The following is a 20,280-nucleotide window of genomic DNA, read 5'->3' as shown; positions in this document are numbered from 1 at the left end:
AAACCCTGTTCTGAAAAATGGGTTTATCAACAGTGCAACATTTGCTCTTACAGACTGCTAAGTACAGAAGACGGGCAGTGTTCGCCGAAGGTTTCAGAATATACAGTACATAAGAACAAGAAAAATAAGGAGTGCAATAGGCCGGTTGGCCTGTGCATGGCAGCTCCTGTCGAGAGTTACTACCACTCTCTATCATCCATGAATCTATCTAGCCTCCTTTTGAAACTATCCAGCGTTCCAACACTTACTACAAAGTTGGTAAGCTTGTTCCACTCGTTCACCACACTATTTGTGAACCAGTTCCTTCCTCAACCTACAGTAGTAGTGTAGTACATTACGACTGTATATGTTAGTGAGTATGGAGGGTGCCTGGTTAAGAGTGAGGCACACGACCCGCTGCACGCCATATTGTTAAGTCACTTTATTAGTTTTTTGTTCATGTTGTTGGAATGTATCAAGTTGTACTTTATATAAGACACACTTGGTCTCCCTCGCTCTCGTTCTTCTAGGAAATGTTGACGTTTTGTTTTTTAAAGTTGTATTATACACGTTGTACCGTAGGTGGGGGAGAGAAGACCAGTTTCTCGCTCCCTCCAGACGCAGTCCACGTGACTCACTCAGCTGCCGCCATCCCATTGAATAATATTGGCATGACGTCACGCCTCCCCTCTCTCAAGTTATTACTCCACTCACGGAATGTTTGGACCAATATGTTTCTGGCAAAGTTATTTATATTTTTCGAGTTCATTGTTTAGCTTAACATTTACTTTTGAGATTTAAACGATAGAAATCAACCATAAATATAATTGACTACGTTAATGTGTGTGGCCGGCATCATACTTTTGACGGGAAATATGACGTATTGGTACAGTACATTACATTAATGCCTTATAAGACAAACCAAGGTACAGTGGATATGACTCCACTTAGACAATATTACTTGACATACATTGGGCTACAGGTTAGTTGTAAGATATTTGATCTACTAAGAATTACAGTACAGTATTGCCTTTTCCCCATCAAGTTTCTCGGCTGGTACTGTACCGGTGCAGAAATACTGTACCACCTATCTCATATTTAATCACTGGTTTAGGTTTTTATTTAGTTCGTTATTTACCGTTTTTAACAGTTAATGAAAATATGAAGATAATGGTAAGATTACACGCCAGGATCAGGCCTTAAAAAAACCCCTACAATAGCCGGACACAGCATCGTCCCTCCCTTGTTTACTGCCTGTGTTTTTATTTTGGTTAGGTTAGGTTACGACCACCATTTGTGTTGTTCTTGTACCACCTTATATTGGATGTGCAGTAAACAGTGTTGGTAGTGTATGGTTACCACTGGGATCTGAGGCCCCACTACAACTCGCTACAGTCTAGGATAATGTACAGTGCAGTACACGAGGTATAATGCACAGTACAGTACACGAGGAATAATGTACAGTACAGTACACGAGGAATAATGCACAGTACAGTACAAGAGGAATAATGTACAGTACAGTACACTACACGAAGGTATCACATCTGTGAGCTGTTATGCCCTCGTTTAGATATGTTAACTTAATGCCATGTGTACTGTACACTTTTGTCTGTTTTACTAGTCGTTGGTGAAAGCTCGCCGGTACTGTACTGTCCTGCAGCGAGGAAACGACTGTACTGTACTGTACTGTACTGCAGTTCGGCCTTGTATACTGTCCACACCCCCGAGGCTCGAATATGTTTATGCCACCGTCTTGTCTTGTCTGTCAAGAGTGTTTGTGCGATATTTTGTGTTACAGTGAATGAGTGTCGACCAAGCTATGTACACAAGTTTGTTATCGCTTGAGAAAGATAAGATAAGAAAAGACATGATTTTACGATTATTACAGTTGGTGTCAGGCCAAGGTCGCGTCGCGTGTTGGAAAACGGGTTTCTTCTTGAGACGTCTCTTGTTGTGCGGTGTTTGGTGTTGGCTCTCGGGTGTGTCTTGTGTAAAGTTATTATAAAAAAAATAATGTTCCTTGTTATTACACCCAAAATGTTCATCAAACATTCCCTCTAAACACTGTATATATATATATATATATATATATATATATATATATATATATATATATGTGGTTAATAGGAAATATTCATTTCGTGTTTCTCACCAAGAGAGATTGTCATAACACCTGTGAGGCTTACTGTACTCATGACAAGTACAGTACAGTATTTGGCAGAGAACTAATTAGATTAAAATATTTGGCTGCGTTGTTGGGCCTTAGTGCGAGATCTCCTACATGTATGTGAGCCTCACAAAGAGAAATTTGACAACTGGCCACATACTGTACAGTATACTGCGCTACAAGACAACCCAGTGGTCAGCCTCCCTGCCTGGCCAAGCTTAGTTGTGTCGGCCCGAGTCTATAGTGTGCAGTAGTGGTTATATGTGGTGAGGGTTAGTGTAGGAAGGTGGGTGACTATGGCCAGCCAGGGTGACTCACCAGGAGGTTCAAGGTTACTAGTATGGTCCACTGAGTTATGTGTTGACTTAGTAACGGGGTCTCCTGTCTTCCGTGTGGCCTCCGTCAAGTTGTACTGTAGGCTACTGACATATGCATAATGCTGGTTCTTGTTGGCTCACCAGGTTGTTGGTTGCAGGTTATCGCCCACCAACTACATCCTGTTCTGATATTTTGAACAAAATGCAATTTTGGGCCGAAACGGTAAGCCTAATAATGCCTTAAGTATTTCGAGCGAAATATACTTTTCTCTCGGAATTGGAATTTAAGGGGTTTAACTAATTAAGTACAGTACTTCCAGAATAACACAAAAAACATCAAAGTCGCACCACGGAAACCCATAGTTTGCTAATAATTAGCATTGAAAAAATGTCATTAAAATCTCGACCACTAATTGCCCCACAATCGAATCGTGGACCATACCCCCCCCCCGATGTGGGATCAGGGACCTGTGCCCGGGTGGGCTAGTGCACGTATAAAGGATTCTGAACCAGCCAGCATGGTTAGGAGTACCATACTGTGGCCCTCTACTAGTCCTGTGCCCGAGTGTTGGTCTTGTAATGTGAAAGCTAAGGGACACCCGCCTCGTTAAGTACTGTACTTAGGTTTTGTTTGTATCACTCATCTTTATCACTGCCAATGTTGTTATTATTATCAACTCTGTATATGTATTTTTCTGGCTAAATAAACTGTTTCAATACCCACTATCACCCATCATCATCCACCTATCATTACAACACCTACTGATCATAAGAAATAAGATGTTATGTAACCTTCATCTGTAGAAACATTTACTGCTAACACACTGATACTGTAGAGAGAGATAAAAGGTTTGTTTGTCGTGCACACAAATACTGTACAGTACTGTCAGCTGGATGGTGTCTGGTCATGACACTTTAATTTTCATCAAAAATAAATATTTATACCTACAGTAAATCAGTTTATTTTGAATTCTGAAATGGAAAGATAAATATTTTCACTATTTATAAACAGTATTAGTGACGAATATAAAACAAATGTAACACGATTACATATGTGTATCTTATATTGATTCAGGAAAATGTGGTCAGTACGGTGTATAAGGATCTAAAGGTATACTGTATTTGTAAGTCGTGTTGTATATACTGTACTGTGCTGTGCTGTATTGTACTGTATTGTACTGTACTGTATTGTACTGTACTGTATTGTATTGTATTGTATTGTATTGTATTGAGTTCTAAGTTGATCTCTCTTGTTTCAGGAACAAACATATCGACGGGCGAGGAGGTAGCCATTAAATTAGAATGCATCAAAACCAAACATCCACAGTTACACATAGAGTCCAAGTTTTATAAGGTAAGCCAGTTACTGTTGTGTCTGTCAGGTTTTGTTGGGTCACTTGGTAACAAGTGTGTTAAAGAGCTGAACTAGAGTGCTTGCAAGACATGCATAGAGGAATGGTGGACATCAGTGCTTGTAAAACATGCGAGAAGACGAGTTGAACATTGACTGCTAATAAAAGGACTTTTATTGTACAAGTTTGTGGACGTGATGTATGTTCTGTACTGTAGTTCCTCGCTGCCTGTACCTCAACTGTGTGTGTATAAGGATAATTTGCGTGTTTCATAGTCTTTTGGACTTGTAATTTTTATTTCATCAACTGCCTCCTCCTGTACAGAAGATCCTTGGCGAGTTTTTTAGATAATTATGGAAAGCCTTTACTAGACCATTAATAACTAGTGATTTAGGTTTTGTGTAGTGTGTAGCTAGTGTGGTTTGCTTACCCAATTGCTGTTACATGATACTGTGTACTGTGGTCAGCCATTACAACCCCGTGTGTTTACACACACACAAAATAATTTTTTATTTTTATTTTATTTTGACACATTAACAGTGATAGAAGTGAAGTGTTGGTACAGTATATGACCATGACATTAATAATTACAGTACAAGGTATTTAGGATGTATGGTATTCTTTTTTCAATAATTTCCATATAATTTGTGATGAAAAGCTTAATACAGCCTGTGTACAGTATATATTTAATGACCACCAAAACAGCACCCGTCTTACCCCCCTAACTCCCCCAACTCCCTCAAAGATGAAATAATAATGAAAAACTCATTTGCCTATCAGTATTTATCTTTCCGTTCCTATTATTAGCCAGAGATTTATAATATTGTTAAGTATAATAGTGTGTAATAATAAGGAAACACCACTACACCATTAACCCCCCCAACGTAATTAACATATGAATACAAAGGTGGAGAAAGTTTGCATAATTTTGGGTAAAAACAGTATTATGACAATAGTATTACAATCTTACTTTGTTTAGTTCCTGCGTTGTATTATCCCTGAAGATCGTAGCCTTGAAGTTACGTAAATCCTGAGGAGTGTGTATAACTTTAATGGCCTTGTCATAATCAATCGCGAACTGATCAAAGTCTTTCTCTGCCCTCGCTAAAAATCGCCACACAGATTCTTCATCAACTAAATCATTGATGCCGGCAACAGTTCAGTTTCATTATAAGACTGAGGTATGGGCTCACTTTCACTCATTCGTTGGGTCAGGCTCACTTTCACTCGTTCGTTGGGTCAGGCTCACTTTCACTCGTTCGTTGGGTCAGGCTCACTTTCACTATCATTCGTTGGGTCAGGCTCACTTTCACTATCATTCGTTGGGTCAGGCTCACTTTCACTATCATTCGTTGGGTCAGGCTCACTTTCACTTTCACTCATCGTTGGGTCAGGCCCACTTTCACTATCATCTTGGCTCACTCCACTCATTCGTTGGGTCAGGCTCACTTTCACTATCATTCGTTGGGTCAGGCTCACTTTCACTATCATTGTTGGGTCAGGCTCACTTTCACTCATTCGTTGGGTCAGGCTCACTTTCACTATCATTTGTTGGGTCAGGCTCACTTTCACTATCATTCGTTGGGTCAGGCTCACTTTCACTATCATTCGTTGGGTCAGGCTCACTTTCACCATCATCTGTTGGGTCAGGCTCACTTTCACTATCATTCCAGGCTCACTTTCACTATCATTCGTTGGGTCAGGCTCACTTTCACTCATTCGTTGGGTCAGGCCACTTTCACTCATTTGGGTCAGGGCCACTTTCACTCATCATCATTTCACCATCATTCGTTGGGTCAGGCTCACTTGTTCAGGGGGCTCACTCATTCACTACTCATCATCGTTCAGGGTCACTTTTTCACTATCATTCGTTGGGTCAGGCTCACTTTCACTATCATTCGTTGGGTCAGGCTCACTTTCACTATCATTCGTTGGGTCAGGCTCACTTTCTATCATTCGTTGGGTCAGGCTCACTTTCACTATCATTCGTTGGGTCAGGCTCACTTTCATTCGCTGGGTCAGGCTCACTTTCATTCGCTGGGTCAGGCTCACTTTCATCACTCTCAAGGTCAATGCATGTCTCGTTACTGTCCACTTCTACCTCCTTGCAGTCTGTATGTTGTTGTGATACATTAGACTCACTTTCATCATTTCTTCTTCACTTTCATCGTCATTATTGCCGTCACTGCATGTCACACAATTCTGTACCGGATCACTGTCTGCAAAAAGGTCTTGTGATGCGTAGCAGTCACTTTTTGTATTATGAGTACACTCAGTTTCATCTATTTCAAGCTCACTTTCACCGTCATTATCATCGTCAATGCGTGCCACATTGTCTTTTAACTCTTCATAGTCGGCAAAAAGATCTTTGGGTGCTTTGTAGCGTGCTAAAAAGTTATTCTGTGCGTTCAAAGTGTTATTGTCATTATGATAATCACTTTCATCATGCTGTGAGTCACTTTCATTGTCAACAGGTAAGTCATCATAGTCTCTAAAAAGATCTTCCGATGGTTCATAACGTGATGTCTGTTTTTTTTCTGCAATCATTTTCATCCTGTTGTGGCTCATGATCATTATCATCATCATATTCTATGTTTTATCACTGTCGCATTGAGTTTGTACAAGCGAATGTCTCACAAACCTATGTTTTTTAAAGGGAATGTATGAAGCAGCATGTGCGTCACTTTCCTGTACGAAGTCGCGTTTAAGGTACTAGGTTGACTGCCAGACATTGCAATGGAAGGTACAGTAATGTCAAAGAAAGTTAACTCGAGTGAGGCCCGGCCTCACTCGAGTCTTGCTCTAATATTGGTCAGATATTGCACAGCACTTCTCACACCCGTGGAACACGAATAACGTCAATGTTACGCCAAAAAGTTCTCATAAATAGCAGTAGAATGTATACTGAACTTCCTGATGCTAAAATACACGCCAAAACTAAGGAGGAGGCAGCATCTGGGTGCGCGGTTTGGCCGAGGAGCTGTGACATAGCAAGGGGAAGGGGAAATCCATTGCGATTGTCTGCCTCAGGGGGTATGGTCCGAGGGAGGAGCGCTGCCATTGGCTAGAGCTCCTCTCACTCTGAACGGAATGTTGCCACTTTCTGGAACTGAGCACACAGCCAGATACGTAGCTCCAGACTTGAGGCGAAATCACACCTTCTTTTTGAAGGACTTTCTACCATATTGCTATTCTAGCTAGAGGGTTACATCCAATGCCAACATGTAGAGGAAGGCTGAAAATAGTGATATCCATCAAAAAACTCATTTTGGCCGGGGTGTCGCTTCACCCCCTTCTGACTCGAAGCTCCTGATATGAGTAATGGCAAATGAAGGGCTAGTTTGCATCTGCTCCTCAATCTGACCACCCAGCATTAACAATATTGTAGTAGGAAGAGGCTGTAATGGGCAGGGAAAATAAAGCTATAAGTTTGTCACTGTGGCTTGTGGGTGTTTTCAGTAAGTAAGACAGAAGGAATGGCTTTTCTACTGTTGACAGGTTTGGGTAATTTTTTCTATAGTTCAGGTCAAGTCTCAAGATAAACTGAGCTTGGACTGTGTTTCACATCAGACGAAACAGCATTTATTCTTGAACTGTGTGACCATATACATTACTGTACTGTAGTTTTATTTGTGTTGTGTTTCAGATGATGGCAGGTGGTGTAGGTATTCCAGGAATCAAGTGGTGTGGCTCTGAAGGCGACTACAACGTTATGGTTATGGAGCTGTTAGGGCCGTCCTTAGAAGACCTCTTCAACTTCTGTTCTAGAAAGTTTTCTCTTAAGACAGTTCTCCTCCTGGCAGATCAACTTGTGAGTGATGCTCCTTCTAGTAAAGTACTGTACAGTACAGTAGTACATTATATGTTAATCTGACAACAAAACCAGGAAGGAAAAACTTATATTAATTGGCTGTAATATTGCATTCAAGAAATTACATTATTGGATTTATGAAAGACCCATCTCTTAGTTTAAATTACATTGTACTCTACAGTATAAGTTCTTTAATTTGTACTATATACTGTATAGTTGTTACCACAATTCTGTCAATACTTGGTAATATCTGGCATCTACTGAGTGTTTGGCTTATAGCTGATGACTGATGGCTTTTATGTTAGAATAACTTAATACAACAATAATATTAAGATATAATAGATGTTATTCTCCCTGAGCTGTGTTAATGTTGTCATCTGGATCTCTACCTTATGTACAGTCTACTTATTTACTTTAGTATGGCAGTAAAGAAGGTTCTTTTTGTCCTTAAAGACATTAACTTCATTTTGCATAGTCTTGTAAATCTTCTCCTTGAAAAAAAAATTCTCAGCTGGTGGTGTTCCTGAAGCTGTAACATCAAGTTTTACTTTTATCGGATGAGTTATAAACAAGGAAATTTTTATACTGTAATAATCTAAATAAGTTTAAAATTAAATAAATAGTTATTTTTTTCATTGTGCTTATGTCATACAGTACACATGCATTTGTGAAGTTTAATTTAGTTGTGGTGTTGCATTACTTTAGTACTACTAGTACAGTGTTTGGCTTCTGCAAGTTGAAGATTTGTGGAAGTACTGTACCTTTGGCTACTACAGTACTGTACTTGTTGTCTTAGCCCTTTCCTATTTCTTTCTACACTGTAATATACTGTTCTTCCCTATGTCTCAAGAGTTCCCTCATTTCTTTGGGGTGTCTGTACAGTACTGTCTTATCCACCACATACTGTACTGTGCAGTAAAGACAAGTGACAGGTTAAAAGGAGATCTATTTAATTTAACAGCTGAGGCAGTAATTTGGGGCCATTAAAAGTTTCACATTGTGTTATATTTGTGTGTGACTCTAGAGCATCTGTTTTTGTTGCAGATAACCAGGATAGAATATATCCATAGCAAGAATTTCATCCACCGAGACATAAAGCCAGACAACTTCCTCATGGGCTTGGGAAAAAAGGGAAATCTTGTGTATATCATAGACTTTGGTCTAGCAAAAAAGTACAGAGACTCTCGCACACATCAACACATACCATATCGGGAAAACAAAAATTTAACTGGTACTGCACGTTATGCCTCGGTTAACACTCATCTTGGTATTGGTAAGTACAGCACTGTCTACATGGCTTCATTTATATGACTGGGTTAGATGTTTATTAATATCATTGTTATCCATACCTACTAAAGCTCTACTTATCTCCTTGTGGGTGTTGGTTCTGTTTACTGAAGTATGTGAACACAGTATCCAATAATATGGTCTGTGCTGCTGATTAAAATATTATTGGAGAAATTCATTTTGTTAATATAAAAGAGCTTTATTGAGTCAATTCTTTGACAGCACACTTGGAGGTTGTTAGCAGCCATGGTAGCCTTAGCAGGCATTGTCCTTTTGGTGACCATAATGTACTGTAGGGGATAAAAGCTGCCAAACTACTTAGCCTCACTTCTGTTTTTGCTGTTGTGGCCTGTAATGAACTTCATGGTCTGTAGTGGAGGGATACTCTATAAAGATTGAATTAATGAATAAATTTAAAGAATCTTTTCATATTTTGGTTGTTGATGCAGGGATTGGACTTGGGTGTTGCACTTGGTGAATCATGTTTAGTAATGTAATTAATGGAACTGTGGTCAAATGAACCCAATTCCTAAAACAGTACAGTTAGCCTCAATATTAGCTAACCATTAAGACTTGAGTCTATTATGGCTTGTAGCCACCCATTTATACAGTCACCCAGTAACTGCTGGGAGTTTGTTGTTACCTGTACTGTACTGCAAGTTTTTCACTACACTAAAGAACAATCATTTACAAGTAATTACTTGAGTGCCATTGGCTAATTGGCTTATCTTCTACAGACGTGCAGGTACAGTACAGTGGGTGCGAGGGGCAGGAGAGGTGATGTAGTTGGTGTAGAGCTAAGGAGATGCAGTAACTTACAGGGTATTTTCTCCCCAACTTGTTACTTCAGTAATACAATACCTGTACTAGGTAACTTGGGGCAAGTTTCTCTAAAACACTAGTATATGTCATAACATTTTTCTTGGGGTCCGTTCCTTAAACAGTTTACAAGTGTTGTATTTCCAAGTTTATCTTATTCATATTTCGTGGAAGAAGTTTGGTTTATTTACCATCTCTCCTTTTTCTAACCTTCCATATCAGACTTTTTGCTGCCTGTGTTTGAAGTGATGTTAACATGCTGTGAACTGACTATAGATCATGAGAGTAGATGCTACAAAATACTGTACAGTATTAAGGAAGTTGGGAGGCATTATTTATTTGTTAGGAAAATCAGGTTTAAATTCCCAATGCTTTACATGTCAAAAATTTTATAGTGAATTTCTGGTGAAGAGACAAGAGTGAATATAGTTCATTGAGATCTTCTGAGGAAATGGCATAAGTAAAATAAAAAAAAAATAGTCGTTTAAAGTATTAAGAGGTAACAGGTATTGAAAGTGTTACTATTTTTATTTGAACACTATGGGTGACTTGATAATGGGGAGAACAAAGTTGAGGAAGAAGATTGAGAGGTAATCCTTTTGTGGAGGTTGTAAGAGTACCGTACTGCAGTGCACTTTGATGTGAGAAACATTTAATGACAGATAAAAGGTTAGGATTTGACACAACTATTTGCATAAGGCAAAAGGCTATGTCTGCTGATTAATAGTACAATACTGTACTATACATTGGCAGTAGTTGGGGATAAGTTAAGTTTCATTTGTTTTAAAGGTAAGTGTGAGTGTTTTAAATAATAATGTGGATTAATATTGTATTCTTATTTATATATCTGCAGAACAAAGCAGAAGGGATGACTTAGAAAGCCTAGGGTATGTGTTGATGTACTTCAACAGAGGATCTCTTCCCTGGCAAGGACTTAAAGCTGCTACCAAAAGGCAAAAATATGAAAGAATCAGTGAAAAAAAGATGCAGACACCTATTGAGGAGCTCTGCAAAGGATTTCCTAGTGAGTACAGAACAGATAGTTGCTCTACAATGTTTAAGGTCAAGTTGACAAGTTTTTAGCTTAAAACATTCACCTTTACAAATGTCCCATTATTTACAACATGTATGTATAATAATAATAATACTGTACTGTAAACATAATTAATGGGTTATTTAGAGAAAACAGCAGCCAAGGGCTGGAAATACACAATGGACATGGTAACATCAGGAGGGTGGGGGTCATTTATAAAAAGTATTATTACAAAAAAAGAAGGAAACATGAGGTGAACATACAAGTTACAGAAACTACAGTAGGGTGACTGGTCTTTTAGTCATAATGCAGCTGTGGTGCTCGACAGCTGCACGTGGATGGGATTGGCTCCAAGATGGAGGTGGCAGCTGTGTCCTCTAACTGATAACTGGAGACATGAAGATCAGAGGGAGGTGAGAGGGCCAGTGTGCTGAGTGCCTCTTGATTGGTGGTTTATAATAACACTATGGCTCTGTCATCCAGGGATCCATTGTCACGTGGTACAGCATTTTGCTGGACTATTCATATCATGGTGTTCTGAGACCTCACTTGTAGGATGAAGGTGATCCATGGTGGTTCCCGTGTGGTCTGGTCTTGTTAGCAGGGGCAGGGTCTCTCTTTCACATACTCTATGGGTATGAAGTGTTGGCAACAACTCTTGTTTACCACCGGGCCTTCCCTCATGGCTGCATATGTAATGTTGCTTTATTTATGAAAGTGGCCCATGCAGATTATCTTGTAGACAGATTGATGGTCCTACTTGTGTCTTTACTTACATCAATATCATATGTTAATGATTAGTAATTTGGGTAAAATGTTCAAAATCCTGGATTTAAAGCTCAGCCATGGCAGTTCCTTTATGAGCAAGGAGCTGCCACACTCTCCTACATATCTCAGTTTTGAATGGGGATGAATTTTTCTTGGGGACTTTGGCCTTGAGTTTCTTTGGCTCTGAAGCTCAAAGGTTTACAGTATGTATTCATGGTGGTGGAGGTTGTTTCTGTGCACTTGACCCATTCGTCTCTATTTATTGGCTATTTTCAGGCTTTAGCTGCTTTTTTCGGTCATTGAACTATATATAAATTATTATTACTTATGAACTGGATTGTACTAAGGTGTACTGTACTTGTAACGAATGTACAGTATAACGACTATATATGAGTTAGTCTGCCAAGTGTGAGTCACAATGAGGGGATGCACCTCATTCAGTACTCTTTGATCGTTCCAGCAGGAGGTCGCCATCACTTAATCATATTTTTATCCCTTGTATTTTGTATTTTAAATAGTTTAAGTTTATATGTCTACCAGGAACATTTTGTGGATAGTGTAGAAGACATTACAGTTGTACTGTCATGGTATATAATGCCCTATGAGACTAGTTTATCAGTTCTTTGTAACATAACGAGTCTAGATTTGTTATTAATTATATTATTTTACAGATGAGTTTGCGACGTACCTGAATTTCTGCCGGTCTCTGCGGTTTGAGGAAAAGCCAGACTACAGTTACCTGAGGCAACTCTTCCGCCAGCTCTTCCATCGTCAGGGCTTTACCTATGACTATGTCTTTGACTGGAATATGCTCAAATTTGTAAGTAACCTTGATGGCTTATTTGTTATGTATGAGTAATTTCAGCAAGTTTTTGGCCAAATTCTGTTGGTGTTACAGGGGAGCAGTTGGCCTTGGGTGTGTGTGGCTGGTGATCCCACCCATTGTAAATTTGTTACCAAAAGTGAACAAGCAAAAAAAAATGCAGGCTGTTTTAATGTATGAAGAAGTAATGTGTATGAAGAGAAAAGAGTGTGTGACAAGTATTGATGAATGAAAGGAATCTGGATGTCCTGGTTGTAGCAGAATAAGTTGATTATTAAAGAGATATTGTACAGTATCTCCTGGGTTGAGAAATGGGCAGCATAGTGCCAGGATTGTGTGAAGGGATAAGAGCAAAAAAGGTTTTATAGGTACCAATGAACTAGAGAGTTTCAAGATGGTATATAAAGGGGTTAGTCTTATGAGATTATGGCTCAGTGAGGGATGGGTAGTTGTGGGTGTACAGTGCAGTGTACACCTCAAGGGGTGAGAAGAAGCTGCTGGAAGATGAAGTTTTGAGAATACTTTAATAACAATTTTGAAAACTTTAGTGTAAAAAATAATGATACAAGATTTAGATGCAAGATTAAGTAATAGGGAAGTAGAGAATAAATATGAATTTTGGGGGAATGAAATGAAATAGAGAGAGACTGGTGGAAGTGTGTGTGCAGAGGGAGAAGTAATAATAGTGATTTTTTGCCCCTCCTTGCGAGCGATTTCCTGCTTTGCCGCAGGGCGGCCAGAATCAAGAGCACAACAGCAAAAACAGACTCACCTTTCACTTGTCTTCATCCATTCACTCTAACTATTCTGACACACACAAACAAACACACTATCCTTTGCCATACTTTCCTATCATTTATTTGCTCTACTATTGGCTGGATGTGTGTCCCCCTTTTCGTGCTTTCTTCATGTCATTCCTCCTTTCTATCATCAGCTTCCGAATTACACATACGTATATATATATTTTTTACTAATCTTTCACATTCCATTCTCTCAGTAAGACGACACCATCTTAAAACTGTTTCACACTTCTATCATATTCACATCTTCAAATTTCTGTGCTTGTTGCCCTATCCTTTCTCTATAGTGCACCTGATTTAAGAGATGAAAATTTGTTGGATTTTGTGTCACTGGATAAATGAACAAGAGAAGGGATATAAACATAGTACCAGACTATCACTGTACAACATGTGGGAGTGCTGAGATTTTAATAAATGGAAGATTCACGGTGAAAGATTCAAGGAAGTGAAAAAGGTTAAAAGAATTGACAAGTGGAGGAAAGTGAACACAGCTGAAAGATTTTAAGAACTGATAGCAATAAAGGTGTCATGTGAGAAGAGGAATGGGGCAGTTTTAGAAAGTGCAGCTAAGGTGTGTACTGTACTGTAGGGTAGTTAGAGAGGAGTGGTGCAACTTTGGGAAATACTGATATGACATGCATATGGGAGGTGAATTACCACCTGTTTGCTGGTAACACTGCATAAGTGAGTGACTAGAGAAAATTTACAAATGGAAGCGATTGAGTCAAGGAGAATGTACAGTACAGTGGACTCACAACTTACGCGGGGGTTACGTTCCTGGGACCCCGTGTAAAGGCAGAAACGCTCCTAAAAATACCCTAAATAGCCCTTAAATCATTATACATACGTACATATATGCTAGAACTCATAAATCACTACTGTAATGTAACATCAACTTCTGTAACAAGTGCATAACAGCATTAATAGAACACAGACATTGTGTAGACAGACATGTGTTATTGTTTTGAGTTTATTCATCCCCTTCCCACGTTACCGTGGGGGGATCATCGAGCTCAGATAACAATGCACGGGAGGATGTGGGCAGCTCAAGGTCACTGCGGGAATTTTGAGAGAGGTTTGAGCGCACTAAAGTGACACACGTGAGAGGCAGCTGTTAATTCGACGATACAATCGCGGTAACTGAGACAGACAAAGGTGGGATGGTGGTGTTGGGTGGGCTTGCGACCCATTTTGAAAGTTTGGAGATTGTAACCGAACCTCTGGGGTGATCCGCGTATAGTTGAAACCGCGTAAGAAAAGTCCGCGTAAGTTGATAGTTTACTGTACTAGGAATTATTTAATTAGTAAATGTGAAAACAAAACTGAAAATAAGATGAGAATGGAACTGGAGAAGTTATAATTGGATAAGAATGAAGATAGAATGGGAGAAGTGAGATGTTTTAAGATTCATGGGAATAGGAACACCGAATGATGAATTGAATCGGAGTTGAAAAGGGAAAGGAAGTAATGTATGGAGAGAGTGAGAGAGGAGGGACCCATTGAATTACTCTGGATGTGAAGCATGGACGCTAAAGGAAGAAGCATATTAGAAGTGACAATGACGTACTTCAAGACAGTGTTTGAACCAAGTGCAGAGAATTATATACTACACAGTCGGGAGGAGATGGGGAAGGGAAAGGCTTGTTGGATGGATGGTGATCAAGCATTGTTAAGGACTTACTGAAAGATTGGGGGAAAAAGTTTGATTCAGAATGAGATGGTAGAAGGAAAAGGAGAAGACCAAAGAATAGATGGAAAGATGAGATTGATGATTTGTTAGAAGTAGGGGGAATGGACTTTGAGGAAGCAGAGGGGTGTGTGTGTATGTACTTGTGAGAGAGAGAGAGAGAGAGAGAGAGAGAGAGAGAGAGAGAGAGAGAGAGAGAGACTATTATCAAGTGTTTTTTGTTTTGTTTTTAGAGACGGATTTGGTGCTAATGGATGACGATGCTACTAGTACATTGTGTGGAACAAGAGATAACCCAGTTACAGTACAGTAGTAGATATAATGAGGCCTTGTTGTGGAAAGAGAATCCCACTGCAAAACACATTCACTAAAACAGTAAGAAAGAATAAATGAAAGTAAATACTGTACAGGAGGCAGTACAGTACTTGTGTTTTCTCTTGATTCTAGTCACCCAGATATAAAGTGTGAAAAGCTTTAAAGAAAAATAAAATGATAGTAACTGAATCATGTAAAACAGTGGTTCATATACTATGTTCAACTGGGTGGCAAGACCATTATTGTCACCAAGGCTACAAACACTTCACTTTAGACTTCATTTTGGTAGTGACCTCTGTACACACACACACACACACACACACACACACACACACACACACACACACACACATTGTGTTTCTCAGTTGTTTATGGGTCACAGTCTTCAATGGAAAAGCCTGTTGCTGCTGAAGTTCTGAAAGTCCTCCTGCCATTAACGACCATGTACTGTTGTGAGGCAGGATTTTCAACATTAGTGCAGTGCAGTACTGACAAAGATGAGGCTTTGAAAGAGGTTCCACCTGATCATGATCTGTGTTGCAACATCTCTGCCATAGCATCACTGCCACAGCATCTCTCTCTGAAGACCTGCTGACTAAGACAAAACAAAGTCACTATCTCATCAGCATGAATTACATTATTTACATGATACTGTAGATGACAGGAGTAATGGGAATGTTTTTTCCTTTTCGCCTGTTAACTGATTACAGTCAACTGTCACTTTCAATGATAATGATATTTTTTTTATTGGAGTTGACCATTGCATCCAAATGGGGCGATAGTAGAAGCACATTGGGAGCAACATTAATGCTGTACTGTACTTGAGAGCAGTACTGTATGTGGGGTAAATAATATGCAGAGAGTAAGTAGATGGATGTGTGGGAATGAAAGAAATGTCAGGCATGCTAAGGTGTTAATGGTGTTTTCTCGGAGAAAGTATGAACTTTGGCAACAAGGTTGATATCAACTTTAGTAGAAACATTGGGATTTACTTTAATGCTTTTCTTTATTCTCTGTGTCCTTGGGTAGACTCCACTTACTTGTAATCATGAAATAGTTTTTTTTTTTTTTTAGGGTTAAATATATGTCTGCCTTCATGTCTGCAGGGTGGTTCACGAAATCAAGAAAATGAGGTAGAACGAAGAGATCGTCAGAGCCACAAACCCCAAGCCACAGGTGCCACGTCCCGGATACGGCACGACACTACCGTCGGGGGTGTTTTGCCCTCCCCAACAGCGGGTGAGTTGCAAGCCCCCCCAACACCCCCTGCCGGCTCTGCCCTTCCACTCCCCGGTCATCACACCCCCTCCTTGCGTGACCTGGAGCCCTTGAGGCCCATGCTGCTCAAGACCTCGTGGGTCCCCAGGTCACGCCCAGTCACCAATCGCAATGGCTGCCTTGATTAAGTGACTCCCCGATGCACCTCTGTCATCAACACACCAATCTGATCGCTCTTTGTTATCATCATTTCCACATTTCTGAAATCACTTGCTTCATCTCCCCTTATAACTTCAGAACCTGTTAATTCATTTTTTCCTAATCTAATCTTCCTTCATCTCTGATACTAAAAATATGCATTTCCACTAGAATTACTAACTTCATTTGCTTCTACCTAATTTATACTGTACGTAGATTTTGGTATTCATAACCTTTGTCGCTTCTTGTAGGTTTCTGTTTTTATTCATGCCAAGTGAAATGAAATCATGTTTTACTTTGTTTGTATTACTATTTACCAAAATTTTATTGGCACGAGGGCTAATGTTAAGGGCCATCACTGTACTTTTGGCTCAAGTCTTCCTACTATCATCAGATATAGAACTTTCTTTAAACTTAATGTATGTAGCTTAGTGTGTGACACAGTAATGTAGTGAAACCCGTTGGTAGTTATTCAATAAAGCTCATTTTTTTTTTACAACCTTAGGAAATGTGCCATATTGGATCTTCTTGAGAGGTGTTCAGTAAAGGTCAATTTCCTATTTTACAGATGGAGGAAATGTGCTATATTGGATGTCTTAATGACTATTAACTGACAATGTCACATGCTGAGCAGATATCTTTCCCTAGTTAGATAATCTTACATTTTGCTCTCCCCCTTACAGGGAAACCACTTGTTATTTGAACCCCAAGGAACCAATAACCATTCAATACTCCTGGAAATCAGTTGATAGCAATTAACAACTATAGGTTATTGTAGTACCAAGAATGTTCACCTGGACTTCAGAAAAGCCGTCTTTCAGTTCAGAAACCTTTCAAGACCAAATCTTCATGTAAGCTGCACTGAATATTATGCACTGATAGCAACTTCACTGCTCCTTGTAAGCACCTTTGTATTTTATGGTTTTGAAATACAATTGATGTAGCTATTGATGGCAGGTTAAAGATGAAGATATTATTTGATATTTCACCTAGAGTGATTCTTGGACTGCAAACTTTTTTGTAAATATTCGTTGCCTTTTGTGTTGTATATAAATTAAAAGTAAACTTCATATTTCTGCTGTATTTTTTATTTAGGTTAGGTTAGGTTCTCATCAAAATGTTCCATCAGATTTCAAATTGTCCTCAAACTCATTTATACAGCATTTGCAACCTAGTGGGTTGCTGTTACCTGGTGGGTTGCTGTAACATAGCAAGTTACTTGTAATCTATAAGGTTGCTGTAACCTAGCAGGTTGCTGTAACTTAGAAGGTTGCTGTAACCTAGAGGGCTACTCGTATGTTAACAGGTTGCCTTAGTGGGTTACTGTATCCTAGTGGGTTACATTCATGTAGTTTGTGTGTGCTCTTGTACTACTTAACTCAAGTGCTTGCTGTTGAACTGTGCATGATAGAGACGGATGGACTGTAGAGTGATAGGGCATTTGTATATGTACAACTATTGTTTTTACCATGATGTATGACAGTGGTATGAATAAATACATTTCAAGTAATGCTTTGTACTATCTTTTGTAGGTGTTCCTTCATTTATGACCTTGGCATTAGCCCTCCTGCCTTTTTATTAATTGATTTTCTTGATTTATACCAAAAATGATTGATTTTTTGGCCTTGCATGAAATTTTTTATTTATTTTTTCTTTTCATATAACCACAGGAAGCACATACAGTACATGTCTGTAAAGAGAAGGAAATGCAATCATTACTCTCATCTTGTTCATTTTATGTTGATTTATTTATGTATAGGGAAAGTGACCAGTACAGTACCAGAAAACCCAGAGTGCAAATTCCTAGTCATATGATGATTACTGCAAAAAATAGGTATTTTCATCAGTATTTTCCCTGTGTTCTTAACTTGTATCTCCCCAAATCACTGAATAAATTTAATATTCACGATGTATTGCAAACAATCATTGTTAATAATTTACAAAAGTTACATGGTCGTTATTATTTTCTTAATTAAACCGTTTGTATTTTGATATGGTTATACTACGGTGATTCTTTTTATGTGAGAAACCGAGACAACCCTTGTACTGTATTGTACTGTACAACAAAATAGAGCTTCACTATCACTTAACTTGGTTATTTTGATTGAAAAGAATTTCACTTGTTTTTCTTTTGTAAAGAATTACATATAAGAAGAAAACTGATGTTTATGAGATTTTAGATCTAGAATTTGTATTTGTCTAATTTTGGTTTAAGTTTTAACGATGATGGTTACAACTGAAGCAGAGGTGAATTATCCGCTTAATAATGTCATTAAAAAAAAAAACATTTAGGAAACACAGTAACAAAAATATTTTTAGTTTTGAAATTATTGCATATTTTTTATTTAGATTTTCAGTTTGTTATGTATGATGGTAGATAACTTAGAGTTTTAGTGTTGAACTTAAGGGACATTACTATTTCCCTTCTTGATTTATTTTTGGTATTGTTTGTTAGACTTGAAGGCATAGTACTATACTCTCTCTCTCAATACTGAACTGTACTGTATGGTTTATACTTGAACACTCCCACTATATGATCTTCACTCTGTGTCTTCCTTGCTGGTCTATAGGTTTATTTCTGGTAACTTTTTTTTTACACCAACAGCACTTTTTTACCCTAACTGCTCTGTCTTTCACTTCCTAGCATTGCCATTCACCATTGTACTAATACTTGTCATTCATCATTGTACTAACACTTGTCATTCACCAGTGTACTAATACTTGTCATTCATCATTGTACTAACACTTGTCATTCACCAGTGTACTACCTGGTAACACTTGTCATTCATCATCATATCAACTCTTATTTGTTCACCATTGTAGCAACTCGTCATTCACCGTATTATCAACTTTCAGTGACCATTGTATCAACTCTTTCTCTCACCATTTTATCAACCATTTGTCATTCATTATTGTATCAACTGGCAAACACACTTTAGTCATGTCCTGTCATTTGCCAATGTATGAACTCTATCATTGTTCTGAGGAGACATAATATATCATCTTAATGCATGTGTTTTAAACAAATTATATAAATAATGAATATTGCTGATATAATTGAAAAATTAATGTACCACTTAGCTGACCCCTCCATTAAAGCTGCACCTAAGCTTGACCTGCATTAACTTGTTAAGCTTTAAAAGCCACCTTAAACAAGTATAGCACCCTTATGCTTACTTAATGTTGACAATGTGATCTTCATCTTTAACGCCGTCTTCAGCTTGACTCAAGGCTGAACTTAAAGAACTTATTATTTAACATTTAATTTCAACATCATTGCAATCAATACTCAGACCCACTAGCAGCTGCCTCTGATACAGGACCACTTATGTACAGTGTGTGTGTATAAATAATGCCCTTTTTATAACAAAACAGCCTTAAATAATATTAATATTTGTGTATATATCAGTGCTACTTCCAGTATCATTTTAGTATTTGTACTAAATGAATTTCCTTACATTGCAAGTATATACAGTAATGTAGATGAATTTTATCAGCCTTTGTACACATATATATAACTCCTTTGCGATATTAATTTCAGTAATATTCTGTAACTTGTTTTATCTAATTGATCATCATTATATTTCCTTAATTTTGTGTACAGTACATGTCTCATCTTGTACATTTTTCTGCCAATATCTTGTTTGTGTTGTTACTTCTCCAAGCATTATCACTCACTTCATCCATCCATCCTAATCAAAAAACA

The 20,280-nt window shown here is 38.5% G+C and overlaps 1 protein-coding gene across 4 annotated transcripts in view; it reads left to right on the top strand.

Moving 5' to 3' along the window:
* The window catches only part of LOC121869994 (casein kinase I-like), a 93,603-nt gene that overhangs the window by 56,557 nt on the left and 16,766 nt on the right, over positions 1-20,280 (top strand). For 3 of the 4 annotated variants that reach the window (XM_042371676.1, XM_042371674.1, XM_042371677.1), the window contains exons 3-8: positions 3,723-3,817; positions 7,462-7,626; positions 8,671-8,899; positions 10,586-10,756; positions 12,205-12,353; positions 16,265-16,397. In XM_042371676.1, the coding sequence (XP_042227610.1) occupies positions 3,723-3,817; positions 7,462-7,626; positions 8,671-8,899; positions 10,586-10,756; positions 12,205-12,353; positions 16,265-16,397 (942 nt within the window). Of the gene's footprint in view, positions 1-3,722; positions 3,818-7,461; positions 7,627-8,670; positions 8,900-10,585; positions 10,757-12,204; positions 12,354-16,264; positions 16,398-17,257; positions 18,086-20,280 lie in introns of those variants that run through there. The other variant, XM_042371675.1, reaches the window with a different exon arrangement.

The sequence above is a fragment of the Homarus americanus genome, unplaced genomic scaffold, assembly GCF_018991925.1.
Source record: "Homarus americanus isolate GMGI-L3 unplaced genomic scaffold, GMGI_Hamer_2.0 scaffold14467, whole genome shotgun sequence".
Taxonomy (NCBI): Eukaryota; Metazoa; Arthropoda; class Malacostraca; order Decapoda; family Nephropidae; genus Homarus; species Homarus americanus.
This window is presented reverse-complemented; position numbering and strand designations above follow the sequence as displayed.